General features: G+C 37.7%; 1 protein-coding gene across 1 annotated transcript in view; it reads right to left on the bottom strand.

Moving 5' to 3' along the window:
• PTH2R (parathyroid hormone 2 receptor) overlaps positions 1 to 17,363 on the bottom strand; it is an 84,054-nt gene extending 66,691 nt beyond the window's left edge. The window contains exons 1-2 of the mRNA XM_010861089.1: positions 17,289 to 17,363; positions 11,017 to 11,119 (exon numbers count right to left, since the gene is read on the bottom strand). Coding sequence (XP_010859391.1) covers positions 11,017 to 11,119; positions 17,289 to 17,363 — 178 coding nt within the window. The remainder of the gene's footprint in view (positions 1 to 11,016; positions 11,120 to 17,288) is intronic.
• Between the last annotated feature and the right edge of the window lie 5,379 nt (positions 17,364 to 22,742).

Below are 22,742 nucleotides of genomic sequence, written 5' to 3'. Positions count from 1 at the left end.
AATTTAGTTCCTTTCACTGATGACTAAGATTCTCATTTCCTTCCTGGCTGTTAGCTAAGGGTTGTTCAGCTTCTGGAAGCCACTTGCATTCCTTGGTTCATGGCCCCCTTCCTCTGTCTTCAAAGTCAACAAGGGAGGTCAAGTCTTTCTCATGTTTTCAATCTCTTCTCCACTCTTCTTTTCTCTTACCAACTATTTTTCCTTCGTTTTCCACTTTTAAGAATCCATATATTTACATTAGTCCCATCCAAATAATCCAGGCTAATTTTCCTATTTTAAGGTTGACAACTTTAATTCCATTTGCAATGCCCCTTTGCCTTGTTACATAACATACACAGGCAGAACATCAGAGATTAGGGTTTGCACATCTTTGAGGGGACATTATTCTGCTACCAGAAGTACCATTACAGCTCTCAATCTTTTAGTTACCAATTACACTAACCGTGGCTGAAGATTTTATTCTAGCTAAGGTGGCAGAGTGGTAAAGAAGCTGTCTGTCAATGCAGGAGATGCAACATGCAGGTTTGATCTCTGGGTTGGGAAGACCCCCTGGAGGAAAAAATGACAACTTGCTTCAGTAATTTTGCTGGGAAATCCCATGGACAGAAGAGCCTGGTGGGCTAAAGTCCAGTTCAGTTCAGTTCAGTCACTCAGTCATATCCGACTCTTTGCAACCCCAAGGACTGCAACAGGCCAGACTTCTCTGTCCATTACCAACTCCAGGAGCTTGCTCAAACTCATGTCCATTGAGTCGGTGATGCCATCCAGCTATCTCATCCTCTGTCTTCCTCTTCTCCTTCTGCCTTCAATCTTTCCCAGCATCAGGGTCTTTTCCAGTGAGTCGGTTCTTCACATCAGGTGGCCCAAGTATTGGAGCTTCAGCTTCAACATCAGTCCTTCCAATGAATATTCAGGGTTGAGTTCCTTTAGGATTGACTGGTTTGATCTCCTTGCAGTCCAACAGACTCTCAGGCTTCTCCAACACCACATTTCAAAACCCTCAAGTCTTCAGTGCTCAGCTTTCCTTATGGTCCAACTCTCACATCCATGCATGACTACTAGAAAAACCATAGCTTTGACTAGACAGACCTTTGTCAGCAAAGTAATGTCTCTGCTTTTTAATATGCTGTCCAGGTTTGTCACAGCTTTTGTTCCAAGGAGCATGTGTCTTTTACTTTCATGGCTGCAGTCACCATCTGCAGCGATTTTGGAGCCCAAGAAAATAAAGTCTCTCACTGTTTCCATTGTTTCCCCATCTATTTGCCATGAAGTGAGGGGACCAGATGCCATGATCTTCGTTTTTTGAATGTGGAGTTTTAAGCTAGTTTTTCACTCTCCTCTTTCACTTTCCTCAAGAGGCTCTTTGGTTCCTCTTCACTTTCTGCCATAAGGGTGGTGTCATCTGCGTATCTGAGGTTATTAATATTTTTCTCAGCAATCTTTAATCCAGCCTGTGCTTCATCCAGCCTGGCATTTTACATGATGTACTCTGCATATAAGTTAAATAAGTACGGTGACAATATACAGCCTTGACGTACTCCTTTCCTGATTTGGAACCAGTCCATTGTTCCATATGCAGTTCTAACTGTTACATCTTGACCTGCATACAAATTTCTCAGATGACAGGTAAGGTGGTCTGGTATTCCTATCTCTTTAAGAATTTTCCACAGTTTGTTGTAATCCACACAAAGGCTTTAGCGTAGTCAATGAAGAGAAGTAGATGTTTTTCTGGAATTCTCTTGCTTTTTATATGATCCAACGGATGTTGGCAATTTGATCTCTGGTTCCTCTGCCTTTTCTAAATACAGCTTAAATATCTGGAAGTTCTCAGTTCATATACTGTTGAAGCCTAGCTTGGGAAATTTTGAGCATTATTTTGCTAGCGTATGAGATGAGTGTAATTGTGCTACAGTCCATGGCTACAGCCCATGGAGTCTACAGCCATCTAGTCCATGGCTGCAGTCCATGGGGTTACAAACAGTCAGATATATTGAGCGCACAGACACACACACAGAGCGTTCATTCTGTCAAGTTGTTTGTTTGGTTTTGAATACTCAGCATAACTGAACCTCATGGAACCAGTATCTACAGCAAAGAATTCAGTGTGAACCTGAAATTGACTTGCTAATGTCCACCATATCACATGGAAACAAATACTTGATTTGTTCTGTGGATGGCTGAAGCAATAAGAAAATGAGAATATCTTCCCTCACCCACACTGTTCTCACAGGAGAGAATGTTTTCTTGGAAACAGCCTCACTTTGCTCCATAACAAAAGCTTGGATTTACATACTGCTAGTAACCATGGAACTCATCACACTGGCTTCCATATTTGGTACATGGCTTTACCTGCTTCTTTTCACCATGACCTACTTTTTGTTTGCTTTACCTGCTTCTTTCCACCATGATCTACTTTTTGTTTATCTTTCTTCTTGTTTAAATAGAGTATAATGAATCAATCTCTTCCACCAGCTTCAGTTCAGTTCAGTCGCTCAGTCATGTCCAACTCTTTGTGACCCCATGGACTGCAGCACACCAGGCCTCCTTGTCCATCACCAATTCCCAGAGTTTACTCAAACTCATGTCCATTGAGTTGGTGATGCCATCCAACCATCTCATCCTTGTTGTCCCCTTCTCCTCCTGCCTTCAATCTTTCCCAGCAACAGGGTCTTTTCAAATGAGTCAATTCTTCCCATCAGGTGGTCAAAGTATTGGAGTTTCAGCTTCAGCACCAGTCCTTCCAAAGAATATTCAGGACTCATTTCCTTTAGGATGGACTGGTTGGATCTCCTTGCTATCCAAGGGACTCTTAAGCGTCTTCTCCAACACCGCAGCTCAAAAGCATCAATTTTGTCCTGAATATTTTTCTGTCTTGATAGCATTCAATATGGTTTCCCATCCATTTACTTTATATCTAATAAGTCACATATACTTATTTTTCTGAAACCAATACTTTCCCAGATATCTATCATGCAGTCTACATAAAATGGACCCAGACATATATTCTTTTGTTCTTGTAACTAGTTGTCCTTCAAAATGTGTGCTTCAATGTCACATGAGATTTTCCAAGAGTTGGTCATGTGAGGAACTAACGCCTCATAGAAGTCTGAATCAATGATCAATTTATTCTATAATTATGCAGTTTTTAAGCTGCAATAGAGAAAACTGTTGCTATTTTGCTTATGCTTTAAAAGGGATAGTTTTTGGTTCCCTAAAAGGTTGTTGTTGGTGTTTAGTCACTAAGTCATGTCTGACTCTTTGCCACTCCATGGACTGCAGGATGCCAGGCTCCTCTGTCCTCCAATGTCTCCTGGAGTTTGCTTAAATTCATGTCCATTGAAAATGTGATGCTATGTAACCATCTTATCCTCTGCAGTCCCCTTCTCCTTTTGCCTTCAATCTATCCCAGCATCAGGGTGTTTTCCAATGGGTTGGTTCTTCATAAAAGATGACCAAAGTATTGGAGCTTCATGCCATCCCCAATATACAAAGAGCTCATACAGCTTAATGTCAGAAAATAGCAACCCAATCAAAACATGAGCAAAGGGACTTGCCTGGTGGTCCAGAGGCTAAGATTTCATGCTCCCAAAGCAGGACGCCCAGGTTCAATCCCTGGTCAGGGAACTATCCTGCATGCCACAACCAAAACCCAATAAGTAAATAAATAAATATTTTTTAAATGACCAGAAACTCCAAATAGACATTTCTCCACAGAAGACACACAGATGGCCAACAGGCACATGAAAAGATGCTCAGTATCACTAATTATTAGAGAAATGCAAATCAAAACTACAACAAAGTACCACCTCAGACCAGTCAGAATGGCCATCATTTTAAAAATCTACAAATAATAAATGCTAGAGAGGTTGTGGAAGAAAGGGAACCCTCCTACACTGTTGGTAGAAATGTAAGCTGGTGCAACCACTATGGAAAACAGTACCGATTTTCCTCAAAATACTAAAAATAGAGTTGCCTTTTGATCTAGCAATCCCACTCCTGGGCATATATCCAGATATAAATTATATTTCAGAAACTTACATGCATTCTTATGTTCATAGCAGCAGTATTTACAATAGCCAGGACATCAAAGCAACCTACACGTCTATCAACAGATAAGTGGATAAAGACAATGTGACACATATATATATATGGTGGTGGTTTAGTCGCTAAGTCCTATCTGATTCTTGTCACCCCATGGACAGTAGCCTGCCAGACTCTTCCGTCATGGGATTCTCCAGGCAAAAATACTGGAATGGGTTGCTCCATTTCTTTCTCCAGGGGATCTTCCTGACCCAGGGTCTCGAACCCAGGTCTCCTGCATTGCAGGCAGATTCTTTACAGACTGAGCTACAAGGGAAGCCCATATATATATATATATATATATATATATGTGTGTGTGTGTGTGTATGTGTGTATGTACATATGTGTGTATATGTGTATGCACATGTGTGTGTGCATGTGTGTAATGGAATACTACTTAAACATAAAATAGAATGAAATAATGCCATTTGCAACAACCTAGAGATTATCATACTAAGTGAAGTCAGTCAGAAAGAGAAAGACAAATACCATATGATACCACTTATGTGACACAATCTAAAATATGACACAAAAGAAATTACCTATAAAACAGGAACAGACTCAGACATGGAGAATAGACTTGTGGCTACCAAAGGAAAAGGGGGATGAGGGAGAGGTGGATTGGACATTTGGGATTTGCAGAGGCAAATTGGTATATACAGAATAGATAAACAACAAGGTCCAACTGTATAGCACAAGGAGCTATATTCAATATCCTGTGATAAACTACAATGGAAAAGAATATGAAAAAAACTCTAATTAGAAAAGATATATGCACCCCAATATTCACAGCAGCAGTATTTATAAAAGCCAAGACGCAGAAGCAACCTAAATGTCCACCAACAAATGAATGAATAAAGATGTGATACCTATACAGATATATATACTGGTATAGTACTCAGCTATAAAAAGTATAAAACAATGCTATTTGAAGTAACATGGATGGACCCAGAGATGATCTTACTAACTGAAATAAGTCAAACAGAGAAAGACAAATATTATATGATATCACTTCTGTGTGGAATCTAAACAAATGATACAGATAAACATATTTACAAAACAGAAATATACTCCTGGATACAGAAAACAAACTTATGGTTACCAAAGGAGATGTAAGGGAGAAATAAATTAGGAGTTTGAAATTAACATACACACACTATTATATATAAAATAGGTAAATAACTAGGTCCTTTTGAATAGTACAGGGAACTTATACTCAATATCTTATAATAACCTGTAATGGAAACTTATAATGTAAATATACATATAGATAGATATAACTGAATCACTCTGCTATAAACCTGAAACTAACACAACATTGTAGATTAACTATACTTCATTTTTTTTAAGTTTTTAAAAACAAAATAGTATTTCTCTTTAAAAAAAAAAAATACCATCCCACACACATACACACACAGATATACTCCAAAACTGAGAAAACCAACACTCCCCCAAAATAATGTTTCTGTAGATTGTAATAATTTCTCTGCTGGCTATTTGACAAACAGAATAATCAACATTCACAAAAGATTGAGAAGACTGGGAAAACCATGCCCTCATACAGATAATACACAGAGATCTTAATTAGCATCTTCTCTTTGATCAACATTTCACAATCTGTATGAGTAAATACTTTCATTATTTAGCAAGAAACTAATTAACTGCCTAATGAGTCACCAAACTCCCTTTATAAATTAACACCATCAATTACATTCCATGCAATCTTTTGTGTGTGCCAGGAGGAACTGATCATTAGTGAAACTTGTCAAACCATATTTACACAAAGCATTCTAAAATTTGGAGAATCTGACTTTGACTCTTTACAGTTCTACAGTTTCCATAGCATAATATGACCATACAATTGTGAAATAAACCTGGGATCATAATATTTGGGGTTTTGTTTTTAAATACTTAAATAGTTTTATAACTAGATATTTTTACATTTTCTTTTCTTTCTTTCATAGAAAAGAAGAAAAATTTTACTTCCTTTTTATTATAAAAATTTTTACCAAAATAAAACAGAGGATATAATATACCCAGTATTTAAAATTTACAGTTAGTAATATTTTATCAAATTTATCTTCATTGTAGTATTTTAAAGTAAGTTGCAGATAGTATAACAGCTCACTCCTAAATATTTTGATATACATCTCTCAATTTAAGAGAATTTTTAAATGAAAACTTAAATAAGTTAGTGAATTCAAAATGTCATTTGTCTTTTTACAGTTGTACATGAAGAAATGTTGAATCAATTTACATATAATTAGACATTTTTCATTGAAAGTAGACCAAAGTTTGTCCAGATTTAATTCTAGCATATTTTATAGAGAAAGATCTCAAAGAACATGTCTTTTCTCTTAATATTTATTCCTCTACATGTTTCACATGAGTTGCACCTTCACAAATTTTAGAAGTCATATAAGTTTACATCTAGATCATTTACTCTTTTTATGTTTAACTCTCATGATGTGTTACTGATTCCCAGTTGTTTGTCTTTGCCAACCTTATTCTGTCTACATGGAATGTCTTTTTACTTCCTCCTCTACACATCCAATTCCTACTCCTTTAATTTTAAGGTTACTTGTCCATAAAGCTTTCTCTGATTCCTCTGTGATGAATTAAGATGCTTTTTTTCACTGGTTCCACAATTGTGATACTTCTGTTGTTAAACTTAGACACCATCTGAGGGGTGTCTACTTCCTATACTATTAGATAATCATTTCCATGGAGTAAGGATAGAATCTGATTCATTTTTTCCAGTGCTCACTACAGAAGCAACACACTGTAGGTACATAATATGTTTGTTGAACTGTTAAAGGGACACTAAAGATAATCATGTTAGACTAGATAATTTTTAAGACATCTTCCAGCTCAAAATTTCATGAGACTTCATAAAAGATAATTCATTTAACTCTCATAGATAACAATCTTTATAAATACCTTCACGGCAATGTTGCCACTCATTAGTAGACCTAAATGTTTGAGACATCAGGGTCAGTGTTCTTTAAAGATAACACTAGTGACTCCCTTTCCTGACATTATTAGCCTAGCCATTCAGACAACTCTTTTCTAGTGCAAGACATCTACAAAGGCTGAATTAATATAAAAACTTTCTTGCTTAAAACATGGCTTAGGGAGGGAGGTTCAAGAGGGAGGGGGGGTACATATACATATGACTGATTTGTGTTGTTGTATGGCAAAAACCAACACAACACTGTAAAGCAATTTTCCTCCACTTAAATTTTTTTAAACATGATTTATAGCTACAAATTTAAAAATATGAGGCCAGAAAATATTCCACAGGATCAGCAATCACCACATTGGGGCTTACAATAGAGGCCTCTACTGACGTGTTGGCTAAAAACTTGGATTTTGATGGTATTCTGATTAAAAAAAAAAAATTAGTCTGAGACCTGATGAAGTAGGAAGCTATACTGGAAACTCCTATATAAGGTCAGGATTCCCAAAAGATGAATCATTTAGTGGGTGAACAAAAAACAAAAGCACCCTTTAGAAAGAGACTGGATGTTTCACTGCTGGCTGCATTTAGAGGTGGAACAGGTAACAGTAAGAAAAAGATTCTTCTCTGAAAATTTCTAACCACAAAATTTCTCACACAAATTTCTCACAGGTAACAGTAAGAAAAAGATTCTTCTCTGAAAATTTCTAACCACAAAATTTCTCACACAATTTCTCACACAAAAGACTTTGGTGTGGTCTAATATATGGTCTTAGTTTAAAGTGGAGTTAGATCAATAGTTCTACTAGGCACCTTGCAGAAAATAGAAATAAATTTCTATTTATTCTATTTTTTAGAAGAATGGATATTAAATGAGGATCTCATAAATCCTTTATCATAAGTCATTAGACACATAAGGAAATAAGCCCCCAGGTGTGGTAGTCAGTATTGACAAGCAAAGTCTATGGTTATCTTAATATCAAATGCAGAATATAAAATATGTCTAGTGAGAAAAAAAGAAAGATTAAAATTATATTTAAGATTAAAAAACTATCAAAATTAAATAGACTTCAAAACTGAAAAACAGAATAATAAAAATTAACTTGATGGATGAAAGAGCCTTTAGACAAAGCTCAAAAAAGAGTTGATGAATTAGAAAATATATTTGAAGAAATTACCAAAACAGCAGTAGAAAAACAAAGAAAAGGAAAACATGCAAGACAGGAAGATACAAAGGGTAATGGGAGAAGCTCCCTCATTTATCTACTTAAAGTTCCAGAAGGAGAAAATAGGAAAATGAGGAAAAGCAAATTTTCAAAGACAAAATAACAAAACATTCCCACCACTGAATAAAGACACAGATCCTTAGACTCCAGAAATCAAGTGAACCCATACCTAGACACACTATGAAATTGCGGAACATCAAAATCAAAGAGAAACTCTGAAAAGGAGCTAATAAGAAAAACTAATGACCAACAAAATTTTCCAACAACAACAATGGAAGCCACAGTGGAAAAATAAAGTCTTTAGGAGCTAAAAGTAAATAATTCTCATCCAAAGATCATTAGCCCAGAAAAAATATCTCTGAAGACTGAGATTGAAATTAATACCTTGTCAAACAAACAAAATACAGAGTTCACTATGTGTTCATGCGTGCTCAGTAGCTTCAGTTGTGGTCAACTCTTTGCAGTCCTAGGGACTGTAGTCTGCCAGGCTCCTCTGTCCACAGGATTTTCCCAGCAAGAATACTGGAGTGGGTTGCCATGCTGTCCTCCAGGGGATCTTCCTGACCCAGGGATCGAACCTGCATCTCTTGCATCTCCCACACTGCCCATGGATTCTTTACCACTGAACCACTGGGGAAGCCCAGAAGTAGTGATACTACTTATAGTAAGTATCATTATAAGTAGATTCCAGTGTAAGGAAACCTCTTAAAAAGATGTATTTTAGGAAGAAGAAAAATTATACAAACTTACACTTAATATAAAACACTAAGATAACAGCATATAATTTGGAAGCAGTTAAGGTATTTTAAAATGCTTATACTATTTGATAGAGGGAAATTATTGATAACTTTAAACTTTCTTTAATATAACATGAAAAATTCTAGGCTAATCACTAAAGAATTAAATATAACATATACCTTCCAAACTAGTAGGGAGAGGGAGGATGAAATAAGGAAAAAAGCCTCAATCAATTCAAAAGAAGCCAACACAAGGTGGAAGTAGAGAGTAGAAAGAATTATAGGAATAGCTGGTAAAATGAAAAGCCCAGACAGATGGTAAATTCAAATACAGTGTATTCATAATCATAATTAATGCAACTGGCTAAATTCTTTAATTATAGACAAAGTCTATCAAAATGGATAACAAGAAAAATCCCACCTGTGTCTTGTTTATAAATGAAACTCCCGAAGTATAAGTACACAGAGAAGTTTAATAAATAAATAGGAAAAGATAAGGAATTGCTGAGTTGGAGTGTCAGTTTTGCAAAACGAAAAATTTCCGGCTATTAGTTTAACATAACAATGTGAATATACTTAACATTACTGAGCTGTATGCTTAAAATATTTAAGATGATTAATTTAATATTATGTGCATTGTACCATAATTAAAGATTTTTAAGGATGGAAAAAGGTGTGCAAGGCAAATATCAAACAAGAGAGAAAGAACTAAGTTATTTATTAAATATTGTTATTTTAATATAATAATTTTAGTATTTAGTATTTAAAGCAAAAGTAAAGTAGAAACAAAGAAAGATGCTTCACATCAATAGAAGGTTTGACTTACCAGGAAATATAACATTTCTCAATTTGTATACACCCAATAACATATTTTCTAAATATATGAAGCAAAAAGTTCATCATCATTGTAGGCTATTTTAAGATACATATATCAGAAAAGAATAAGTCAAATAGATGAGAACTCATAGATACAGAATACATGAGCCACACAACCAATAAGCTTAACCTAGTGGATATTATAAAACACTGTGCTCAGAAACCGAACAGTACACATTCTTTTGAAGACCACATGAAACATTTATCAAAATTGACCCCAATAGAAGCAAGTAAGTCTCAGCACATTTTTGAAAATTAATATCATGCAGACCACATTCTCTGATCATAACCAACTGCAAAATCAATCACATATCTTTTTAAAGCACAGCTTTAAGGACATCATCTACTGCATGCAGATTTAGGGAAATCAGTAAACACCACCTCTGTTTTTAAAAAAATGTCTCTGAATCATTCAACTATCAAGACAAGGCATTTCCCTATTTACAACATTGTAATTTTCATACTACTCAATTCAGTAAATGACTTTATCCAATGGCCCTAATGAGAACTGTGAGTGACCACCAGACCCCAAGGAACACAAACCACAGGTCCCCAGCTGCAACAGGAGAGACGCCTGAGACCACCAACATCACCACAAACTTGTCAGCAGTTTTGTAACTTTGTTTTTATAGTTTACCACTTGGAACTAATTGAAAAATTACATAAGGAGTCGGCAGATGAAGATAAAATAATCACTTTATTGAGAAGAAAGTTTTTGGAGAACATAGTCTATGTATGCATCAGTCGGCTTGCCTATTGACTCCTTTGAATTTTACCTACTAAAACTGCAGATGAACACCTTGAAGCTCCTTGAAGCTTACTGCACAGTCAAGGGCAAAACAATATGCATGCTCTCTGCAAACAGACGGATCCCAAAGACATGTCTGAGGAAGAGGCTGGCATATACCTGCCTGGTCTATTCCCAAACTCACAAACCAGGCAAGTCACTCATCCACAGGGAGGGAAGAGATGATGGTGAAAGAGATGAAAATAGCGTTATTCTGCCACACACCTCTCCACACACAAACATGGAATGACTGATGAGAAACTCCCTAACACTCAGTAAGGAGGAGATTCACAATCTTTGTGAGGATTTGGGTGGGACACACGGGGGGCACAGTTTCTTCCGCATCTTTACCTCCTTCCTGGAGCTGGGCTGTGATGTTGAGCTCACACTGCACTTTAGCTTTCAGCACAAGGACAATCTGCTCCTCTATAGTGATGGTGCCATCAGAATCCAGCTGTAGATATGAACAAAATACAAACAGAGAAACACATGCCACTATTTTTTTAAGCCATGACACAATCTTTCATTATTTCACCTTCTAATATAATTAAAAATTACTTTGATACCAAGCTACCTTGATATAGTTCTTTATAGAACTAGTTCTAAAGAAATAGTTCTTTATCTGAATCAAAATTCATAATCCATCAATGTATAAGATTTGAGAATAATCATATTTTACCTGCTTAGCCTAAAGGAAAAAAAACCCATTTTTAAAAAATTAAAAAGTTATAGAAAATTTTAATTAGGTCACCCTATGTAATATAATCAGAAAAAATAATAAACATATTGAAAATTTCCTGGAATGTTACAAAGACCCAGCATTTTATTAGTCCTCTTGCTGCTGCTGCTGTTGCTAAGTCGCTTCAGTTGTGTCCGACTCTGTGCAACCCCATAGACGGCAGCCCACCAGGCTCCCCCGTCCCTGGGATTCTCCAGGCAAGAATACTGGAGTGGGTTACCATTTCCTTCTCCAATGCATGAAAGTGAAAAGTGAAAGTGAAGTTGCTCAGTCATGTCGGACTCTTTGCAACCCCATGGGCTGCAGCCTACCAGGCTCCTCCGTCCATGGCTTACAATATGTCAATTATGGCACATAAAAAGGAGAAATGGACTAGAAGATTCTTTTTAGCTCTACTGAAAAATTACCAGTGAAACTGGACAATCATTCCATGTTTGGGGGTTTTGGTTTACTCATCTATGAAATAAGAGAGTTACTCCAAATGGTTTCTAGTTGAATTTTTGCCTTTTTCCCTCCAGTTTTATTGAGGTATTACTTACAGACCACATAAATTAAGTTTACGGTGTACTATGTAGTGATTTGATACATTTACATATTGTGACATGACTACCACAATAAGATTAGCTAACACCTCCCCCCCATAATTACCTTTAACGTGTGTGTGATGATAACATTTAAGATCTACTCTCTCAACAATTTTTGAGTATATAATCAAGTACTGTTAATTATAGTCACCATATTACACACTAGATCCCCAGAACTCAGTCACCCTATAGCTAGAAGTTTAAACCCTTTGACCAATGTCCCCTCATTTCTCCCACTCCCCAAGGCCTGGCTGCCACTAATTCTACTCTCTCTGAGTTCAGCCTTTTTAGGTTCCATACAAATGAGAACATACAGTATTTGTCTCTTACTTATTTCACTAAGAATAATGGCCTTAAAGTCAATCCATGTTGCACAAAAGGAAAGATTTCCCTCTTCTTTATGGATGGATCATATTCCTCTGTGTGTGCGCATCACATTTTCTTTATTTATCCATCCCTTCACAGACACTTAGATTGTTCCCATGTCTTGGCAATTGTAAGCAATGCTGCAGTAAACAAGAGGGACACCTAACCTTTGAGATAGTGATTTCATTCCCTTTGGGTATTATCTAGAAGTGAGACTGCCAGATCATACAGTAGTTCTATTTTTATTTTTTGAGGAACTTATACTTTTTCCAGAGTGGTTTTAAAAATTTACATTCCCACCAATAGTGCACAAGTGTTCCCTTTTCTCCTCATCCTCTCCAAATCTTGTCTCTTGTCTTTTTGATGATAGCCATTCTAACAAGTGTGAGGTGGATACCTCATTTCGGTTTTGAGGTATATTGCCCTCATTATTAATCATGTTGAGAATCTTTTCATGTACCTATTATTTCTTTTGCTGTGCAGAAGCTTTTTAGATTGAGGTCATCCCGGTTGTTTATTTTCTGTTTTGTTGCTTGCATTTTGATGTTATATCCAAAAAATAACTGCCAAGATCAATGTCAAGAAACTTTACCCCTGTTTTCTTCTAGTAAGTTTAGAGTCTTAAATTTAAGTCATTAATCCATTTGGAGTTAATTTTTGTGAGTAGTATAAAATGGGGATCTAATTTTATTCATTTGTATATGAATCCCATTTTCCTAACACCATTTATTGAAGAGACTGTCCTTTCCCCAGTAGGTATTCATGGCTGTCTTGTCAAAGAGTTATTTCTGGGCTCTTGATTCTGCTCCATTGGTCTATGTGCCTGTTTTTATGCCAGAATTCTGCAGTTTTGATTACGGTAGTTTTGTAATAAAGCTTGAAATCAGGTAATGCAGAGTAGATAAGTAAATAGGTATATAGTCTTAAATATTTCTGCATAGTATTCATGGGCTTCCCCGTGGCTAGAGGTAAAGAATCTGCCTGCCAACGCAAGAGACACAAGTTTGATCCCTGGATCTGGAAGATCCCCTGGAGAAGGAAATAGCAACCCACTCCAGTATTCTTGCCTGGGAAATCCCATGGACAGAGGAGTCTGATGAGCAAAGTCCATGGGGTTGCAAAGAGTCGGATACAACTTAGCGAGTTCACATTTATTTTAACATGAAAGGAGAAAATAATCAAAATGAATTTTTTGGATTGGAATACACACCATCATTTAGCTAATAGACTAACACAATGCAGATTGTGAGTTAAAGGCAGCTACACTAAAAGTTTGCCATAAAATCTCACTTATCAAAAAGGGAGAACAAAATGGAAAGAGATGAGTCACCTGAGTGGGCAGGGAGGAAAATCTGACTTCTTCCAATATTCTCTAGAAACAGTCAGGCACCATTCAAATTGTTTTGGTTTTTTGTTTTGTTTTTCCTGGCTGTTTTTCCAATTCAATAGTTACTTTCTTTTACTTTAATCCCAGAAAACACTGGGTAACCCATGACCAAGTTTCAGAACTATAAATTTGATTGAAAGAAATCTGACCTCAGTTATTAAACACGGACATTTCAAATCACACTGTGTACTGTTTTTACCTGAACACATTTATTTTTGTTTCCTTTTGTACAGATGTAGCCTTTTTACTGGGATAACCTTTTCAGGAACATAATCGTCATGTAAACTACAGCTTCTAAAGATAATTTTGTTCTAAAAAAAAAAATGTGGCCGGTTTAACTAGGAGGTAAGTTTGATTAGCATGTGCTAACTGATGATCTGTTAAATTGATCTTTAGTTATTTCATCAAGTGAAAGTAAGAAAATGTTCGTCTTTTATATTGTTTTCTCTTCCACCTATGTTTTGGAAACACGTGTTCTTTACCATAAAGGGACATTAAAAATCACAGTGTATTTAAACCAAAAGAGCAGTTTTCATATTCAGTGTCTGTTACTCCAAAAGCAACAACTACATCCAAAACAAAGCAGTACATTTAGAAAAATACATTTTAGCAATGTTTCCTGTGCAAAGGACCATTTGTAATAGGGAAGAACACATCTGACTCCATAGTGAATCTGTTTCTTTTTCTTTAACCTTTGTGCTCTGTTGCCCATGCTTAGTCAAGCTGGCTCTGCATCTTTTGTCAAAGAATGCTGCCTACAGCCTAAAATATTAATATACAGGATAGCCCAATCTCAAGACTCTGACCTTTAAAGATACAACACTCTTCCATTCATATAGTGATAAAAAGTTGCAGTTAAAGGATTAAAAGATTATGTTTATTGAATTCTGCTTGTCAGTGACTAAGACAGGAGAGTTCTAGAAACACCCAACTCTTTTAGATATATGCTTTGCCAGCAGCTCTCTTCTCTCCAGCTTTGTGACCAGATATGAGTTCCACTGTATAATTCGTATCCAGAACAGCCACCTCTGCCCCTTAGAATAGAATGACATTTTTTAAAATTAAAACTGGAGTAAATAATTAGAGACTTGAGTTCCCTGCGGGCTCAAAAAAGACAGATTTTCTTGGAATGAAAGAAATACAAATTACCTTAGTCAATGGAGTGATACCACTCCAAAGGTGGTACCTTATGGAGAAGCTAACACCCAAAGCCACCATGCTAATTGTCATAGGGGATTCCAAACTGCTTACTACTTCTCCATGGGGTTGGCCAAGACTTTGTCAGGCTTGCATCCCAGTCTGAGACTCTCCTTGTGCAACCCTGCTTCCTCACCCTGTTATCTTTCTCAGGCATTACCCTCCAATAAACATCTGTACCCCTATTCTCAGTCTGTTTCCAGGATTCACTAACAGTAAAGAAAAATTACAGACATTAATACAGTCGTCCTCATTGCCATGTGAAAATGTGACTGGGAAATGTATTGCTGGGCTCTGCAATGATGCTGGATGCATGAATTCATGGCCTCTGAACTGATCTGAGGGAAAGGAGGGGGTGGGGGGTAGCTTCACCAACTAAAGACCACAGAGTTATTCAAAACAACTGAAAGAACTGGCCTATGTTATCTATTTTGTAATGCAATCCAGTGTTTCCCAGATACTAAGCATTTATTATATACAAGCCACAAGCTAATTCTGCTTAGATGAGTTCCCTCTGTTGTTCTATCAATATATTAAAACTTTTAAATATATGTCTTGGCTGGGAATGAAGAAACTGAAGACCAAACAAGGTGTCAATGTGTCTATGCAAATCTCTTTAATGTAACCTTCAAATTTTGTTTAAAGTGCCAAAAATGTAAATATTATCACAAACTGTCATTTTACATAACTCAATCTATAAACATAAATGGAAATCATTGTTAAGCAACGGGTCTCAACCAGAGGCAATTCTGCCTCCCAAAGGACCATGGGCAGTATCTGGACACATTTTTGGTTGTCACAGCCGGGCAGGGGTGGGGGGTTGCAACTGGATCTAGTGTAAAGAGGACAGAGATTCTACTAAATATCCTACAACGGACAAGTCAGTTCCCATAACAAAGACTTACATGGCCCAAAACGTTGAGAAACTTTGACTTAAAATTATAGAAAAAGTGTTCAATGTCCTGAGTTTTCTAAAGCTAAAAGGAAATATCCTTCCCATGGTAGCATAGTGATTTTTTTTCTTTGTTGTGTTAAACAATGTCTCTCCATTTCCTTAGAAAAATTAATCTGGGACATTGAATAAAATAAATGGTTAGAAGTCATTTGCCCCTTATATAAGGAAGCTGCGTTTTCAAGCACATTATCCAAATACCTTATGAGACAGAAACATTAGAGATCACCCGAGTTCTATCACTGTCACCAAATTCTTAGTTTTTTTCATTCTTTCACATTCTTTCTGTTATCTGGGTGAAATTTTTCATGTATGAGCATACTCTACTTTTGAGCATTCATTGACAATTTAATTGCTCAATGACAGCGTACCTCGTTTGATTTTTTTTTTAAACAGATTTATTTCACGTGAACTATCCTGGTCATATCAGCAGGGCAAAAAAACCCAAAAAAACTGCACGTTTAGAATAACTGAAATTTTAACTGGCCGTTTGAAAACCAAGAACATAGTATTAAGTTTAGACAGTATCCGTGCATAATGCCTTAACTAATTGGGGGCTTTATTTGACGGTCAAATGCGCCCCCTTCCGAACAAAAGAGAGAAATAACGTTGGTTTGAGTCATTCGGTCACAGGGCCCTTAAACTGCATTCCACTCAACACTACAAGCATCTCTTTCTAGCTCGTCTGAAAAGCTCAGTGTAAATCCTATAATTTATTTGATTCAAAACAATGTGAGGATGAATTATGACTTGTACATTAGAGAGGCTCCTTTGTGAAAGATCACCCAGAAACTCTCTGAAGGATACTAGCAGTCCGAAAATGACAATTGCCACTTATTTTAAAAACGAACAACTCAACTTTAACAAGTTACGTATATTTTTCTATCTAGTTTCCTCGCTTTAATGATGCATGATTCTGTATTAGCGAGATCCAGTTATCCTTTCAGGCAGTGGTCTCAAACAACCCTAGAAATTTAAGTTCTCAAAACGGACGGTTAATTGCCAGCAGACAAAAAACAATTTAATTAAACAGGGAACCAAGAAATCTAACAGTAAGAAAAGTTCCTCACCTCTCAATCTCACTCTACCGATCCAAAAAGCCGTGGTTCCTAAATATCCTCTGACAGCAGATGCCAAGATGCTGGCCGGAATACCACCCCAGGACATCATTCGCCTAAAGGATATCTCTGCAGCTCCACAATATGCCTGTCAAATTTGCCGGGTGCACCTCTGTGTGTGCGTGTCTGTCTGTCTGTCTGTCTGCCTCTGTGTGCGTTAGTGCGTGGATGTGTAAGGATGCGCGCACCTTGGCCTCAGCCAAGTCCCGGCGTTCGGCCCTAACGCCGGGTTCCGGTGGGTGGCTCCGGGAAGCAGGTGCCTCCGGGCACTGGCTCTTACCTGGGCTCCGGCGAGAATGCAGCAGCCGAGCAACAGCCACCCCCAGAAATGCAGCGAGGCCCCTGGCCCGGCCATACCCAGACCAGCCCGAGCCAGGAACTGGAACATTCTTCCCGGAGCCCGGGATAAGCTCCACACTCGCAACTTGGCCGGCGCGAGGCAAACTTGTCACTGCGAACACGGCGCAACTGCGAGTCGGGTTCGAGGCTACCGGCTGGGATGCCCTGGACCAGGCTGTCCGCACCGCGTGCGTTTGGGGTTGAGTCTTGCCTCTCGGAGGCTCTCGCTTTGGTCGGTACTTCAGGCTGAGCTGCTAGAGTCCCGGCTTTAGCTCGCTGGCCCTGCGCCAGGTGGATGCGCGCGCGCCCCCCGCGCGGCTGCTGGAGCGGCAGGAAGGCGCTTGCGCTCCTCTTCCGAGTCACTCTGTCCCGCAGCTCAAGGGAACCCGAGGGCGACGGATCCGGAGCGCCGCTGCTGCCACCCGCAACTCGTACTGTCTCTGCCTCCCTCCACTCTGTCCCACGTCCCGATGCCTTGTCTCTAGGGGCACCCTGGGTCGTTGAGGAGTGTCCGAACTTTCCTTCCTGTGCAGACGCGGGCTGACCACCAGCCGCTGAGACCGGAACAGCGTGGTTAAAGGTTTCGGAGGCCAGGTGGATTCCCCATCCATGACTCTGAGCTGAACAGTACCTACATCTCTAAAGTTCTGATTGCCTTTCTCTTTAACCACTGTACTAATTCTGTGCCTGTGGGGCGCGGGGGCGGAGAGAGGTTCTACTCCAACAGAAATCTCTAGGTCAAAATTTTTTTGGATCTTTATATTTTTGGATCCAGGCATTAAAAAAAAAAAAAACTAGTTTTCTTTAATATTTTTCTGTGTGTAAACACCTTCGTTTGAGACAAAGTCTTTTTCTTTATTTTTCTTAGAGGCATAATCTTCAAGATGCCAGAGACTGCTTCACAGACATTGAATTGAAGAATATTCAGTCTCCCAGCATCTGATAAAATTTCCAAAGAATGATTCCCATAGATGAAACACAAATTCACTCATGTCCTCTTAACAATGAGCGTCTGAAGTGTTACCGCTAGCTTTCATTGGAATGCCGAAGTGAAAACGGAGTTTGCTTTTAAAACGTAGATTGCTAATGACTGCATGCTCAGTCGCTCAGTCATGTCCAGGTCTTTAGGACCCCGTGGACTACAGCCTGTTAGGCTCCTCTGGCCTTGGGATTTCCCAAGCAAGAATACTGGAGTGGGCTGCCATTTCCTCCTCCAGGGATCTTCCCCACCCAGGGACAGAACCCAGGTCTCCTGGGTTTCCAGCATTGGCAGATGGATTCTTTACCACTGAGCCTTACTAATGACTGGACAGCTCTAAAATACTAGAAATAGACAAGGTTTATTTCTAATTCTACATATCTAAAAAAAGTTCACTCCTATCCTTCTTTTTATTGTTTATAGTGCAGATAGGTATTATAAACAATTTGATGTGCTTTTCTCCATGCATAGCATTTTCCAGGCAAGAGTACTGGAGTGGGTTGCCATTTCCTTCTCAGCGGGATCTTCCTGACCTGGGGTTCTAACCCGGGTCTCCCGCATTGCTGGCAGACTACCATCTGAGCCACGAGGGAAGTCCTTTTTTGAAATTAACAAAATCTAAATTATATAACATATACACACACCTGCAAAATTACCAATAAAATTCACTTTCCACTTATTCTACCAAAAATTTAAGGGGGGGTACGCTATTTTTCAAAACAGGACTCTCTATAGTCACTATTCTCTAAAATCTGGTTTGATTAAATTTTTAAATAATTTATTTATTTTTGGCTGTGCGGGGTATTCATTGCTGCACAGTCTTTAATTGTGGCAAGTAAAGGCTACTCTCTAGTTTCAGTTCGAGGGCTTCTCATTGCAGTGGCTTCTCTTGTTTCAGAGCATGGGCTCTAGGGCACACAGACTTCAATAGCTGCAGCATGTGGGCTCAGAAGCTGCAGTTCCCAGGCTCTAGAGCACTGAGTCAACAGTTGCGGTGTTTGGGCTCAGTTGCTCCGCAGCATCAGGGATCTTCCTGTACCAGGGATTGAACCTGTATCTTCTGCATTAGCAGGCGGATTGTTTACCACTGAGCCCCCAGGGAAGCCCCCGCTTTGATTAAATTACTTAGAATTATTAACTGTTATACTACCCTACTCAAACAAGAAAATAATAACAGTAATAATACTGACGGCATTTAATAAGTGCTTTGCTACATTCCAGTGACTCCTCTATGTACTTAAAATAATCTCTACAATTAACCCTGTGAGATAGTATTACTGTTGTCCATTCTTAGAGATGAGGAAATAGACACCAAGTCACTTGCCCAAGGTCCAGATATTCTATTATGTGGCACTTTTGATCATCTGTCCTCATGTTTGGCAATAGTATTATTGCAAATTTTGTTTCATATTCCTTAGGCATCACAAAACCAGAAACACTTTACCAGCCAGTTTTTATTTTCATTTGTTTGTTTGTGCCCCCTCCCAAAACTTGAGAATAATTTACTGTGTGTTACAGCAGTACTTCTGAGCCAGAGGAGGTTTTGTCCCAGGGTACATGTGGCAAAATGTCTGGACATCTTTGATGTGTCACAGTACATGTTTTGGCATGCTAGGTAAAATTAAAAAATAATTATGCAAATCACTGTGATAGCATCAGGATATTTGTCACTCTTCTCATACAATGCTATAATCACTTATACTATGGGTCAACATGGAATAATTAGTTAGGATTATTCACAAACTGATAATTAGGGAAAAAAAAACAAAGCTTTGTGCAAAGCTGATGAAATGGCTTAACCACCAAGTGTCTTTGCAAATAACATCTTGTCAATCCTTGAGATCAATGAAAACTAGGTAAAGGCTCTGATCATCCACATTCACAAGTGAAAAACAGGATCCAGATGATAAAGGAACTCAATTTCAGGTCAATCTTGGTCCCGAAGAAATTATCTGTTTATTTATGCCAAAGTTTCATTTTATGTCTTGTTGTTTATTTACTTGTTAGCTTGTTTTTGTCTAAATCATAAGCTGACCATCTGCAAAATTAGCTGGCATGCTTGTTAAAAGGCACCTTCTGGGGCTTTACGTCAGACCTGCTAAATCCCAATATTAAGGATCACGTTCAGGAATCTCCATTTTTAACAGGCTCCTGGGTGTCTCATACAAGATTAGGTTTGGACACCGCTGTCTAGACTGATTGATACACACAGCTGGTGTGGGCTTCATGGGCAGTTGAAAGGTCTGTTAGTGCAATCCTTTTCTTCTTTGCAAAGTGTATTATCCTATGCAATGAAGGGCCTGGGGACAACAGTCAGCCTACTTGGTAAGAGAAAGATATGGGGACAAACAGGCTATTATCCCGACATTCCCCAAATTGCAGATTGGACAGCCTTATTTTGAGGTGGACTATTTTTGTTGTTGTTGTTGTTCTGTTTATCCATCTCTAAGTACAGCCATCTTTCCTTGTTTTAATGTTGTGTTCTTTCTTGGTTTTTATTGGGGAGAAGCGAAGGATCAGAGGCTCTGCTCTGCTTCTCCCTGGGGCTCCAGTACTTTCAGGTTGAGCTTCTCTTGAGCAGACCACCTACTGTTTCTAGAAGCGAATTTGGAGGGCTTCATGCTGGGAGCATGAAGATTGCTGCTGTTAGCTGCTCTGCATTTACAGGAAAGGCAGCTAAAGCATTAAAATCAATTAATTAATTTGAGGTTAATCATCTATGTAAAGTAATTGCTTTGATCATTTCTCTAAGTTCTTTAAAGCTTTTTAATCACAAGCTAGGATATGTGGTTGTGCAGCTGCTGTGTGTGTCTGTGAGTGTGTCTGTGTTTGCCTGTCTATATCTGTGTGTCTGTCTGTGTGTGTTTACAATTGTATCTATTTTTAACATTCCAGGAATTTCTCAAAAATTTTAGTGTACTGATCTCAGGGTTTTTTTGTTTGTTTGTTTTCCAGTATGATGCAGTTTGATTCTATTAAAATGTGGATATGCATTTTCTTTCATTTCAGTAGGGTTTTAAACAGGAAGTACAAATAAATGTATGTTCTCTATTCATGTTTTCTGGAAACCCAAAGGGAAAAAATGTATTTAAAAATTCTTGGGAATTCCTTGGTGATCCAGTGGTTAGGACTCTGCTCTTCCACTGCACAGGTCCTGGCTTTGATGGCAGGGGAACTAGGATCCCACAACCTGCATGGAGGGGGAAAAAAAAAATTTAGTCACATTTTTATTATAATACATATTCCAAGAGAAAATTTTGCAAATGCATAAAATCACAGAGGAGAATAAAAATCAAACAAAATTCCTCTACCCACCATTTTGTCTGCTCATAATTATTTTGAAATAAGATTGGCCTTTTACTGATTATAACACTTTTTAAAGGATGAAAAACAAACACACTGAATAAAAATGTAGGGTTGGGTGGGTTTTATTATTTAATTTTCTATACTTTCTATATATTATATGATACAACATTCTGGAAACAAAGAGTTATCACTGGGATGATTATCCTTGAACATGTATTTTTATGTAAATCATTGAATATTGCCTTAAAATAAATTTTTAAATCCAAAATTTTCTTTAAAAAATATGTTCAAATTTAAGACATTGCAGATATTTATAAACTGAACCTGAACTTGTTTATAATTTTGCTGAAGCATCTCCTTACATGCTTGCTTTTGTTGGTATTACATTTTAGAATATTGTCCATTTAGCAAAGATGACATGTCCTTACTGTTATTATTTTTAGTGTATTAATAAGGTTGATTAATGCATACATGTATTGTCCAATAGTATCACTTCTTTTAAAAATTTATTCTTGCTTCTTGAGGGAAGAGATGAAGGGGCACACAATCTAAAGCAAGAAAGCCTGGGTTTGAATTCCGGTTCTGCCACTTCCTCGCTGAGTAACTCTGGGGAGATTACATAAAGGCCTTCCTTTCCCTTAATGTCCTCAATCATAAAAATGGAGAAAATAAGAGTACCTCCCTCAAAAGTTTGTTGGAAAATTTAAGTGAGTTAACAAACCTAAGCAGTGAGAAACTACCTGGTTCAGGGGAAATGCTCAATAGATGTTAGTTACAGTAATTGTACTGTTTTATTTCCTATTACTATTATTAATGATTTTAGCCCTGTGACCAGTGTATGAATGAGCAAAGGACTGTGGTGAGTTTGAGTAATTCTTATTTATGGAAAAAAAGCACTATCTCTATTTAGAATATTAAATATTTTTTACTAGAAATACCAAAATATCTTTTCAACTTTATTTTTGGCTTAATCTGAAATGTCTGAATCAGTGGAAAAGTTAAAAAAAAAAAAAAACTTTTATGGATCTGAATCTATCAGTATTTTACAGTTTCTTCCTTAGCTTTTAAGGCATGAAAGAAACAGCATTCTAAAAACTAGAATATCTTTTC

Source organism: Bison bison, unplaced genomic scaffold, assembly GCF_000754665.1.
Source record: "Bison bison bison isolate TAMUID 2011002044 unplaced genomic scaffold, Bison_UMD1.0 scf7180017864471, whole genome shotgun sequence".
NCBI classification, from domain to species: Eukaryota; Metazoa; Chordata; class Mammalia; order Artiodactyla; family Bovidae; genus Bison; species Bison bison.
The sequence above is the reverse complement of the archived record's forward strand: the minus strand, read 5'-3'. Positions and strand labels throughout refer to the sequence as shown.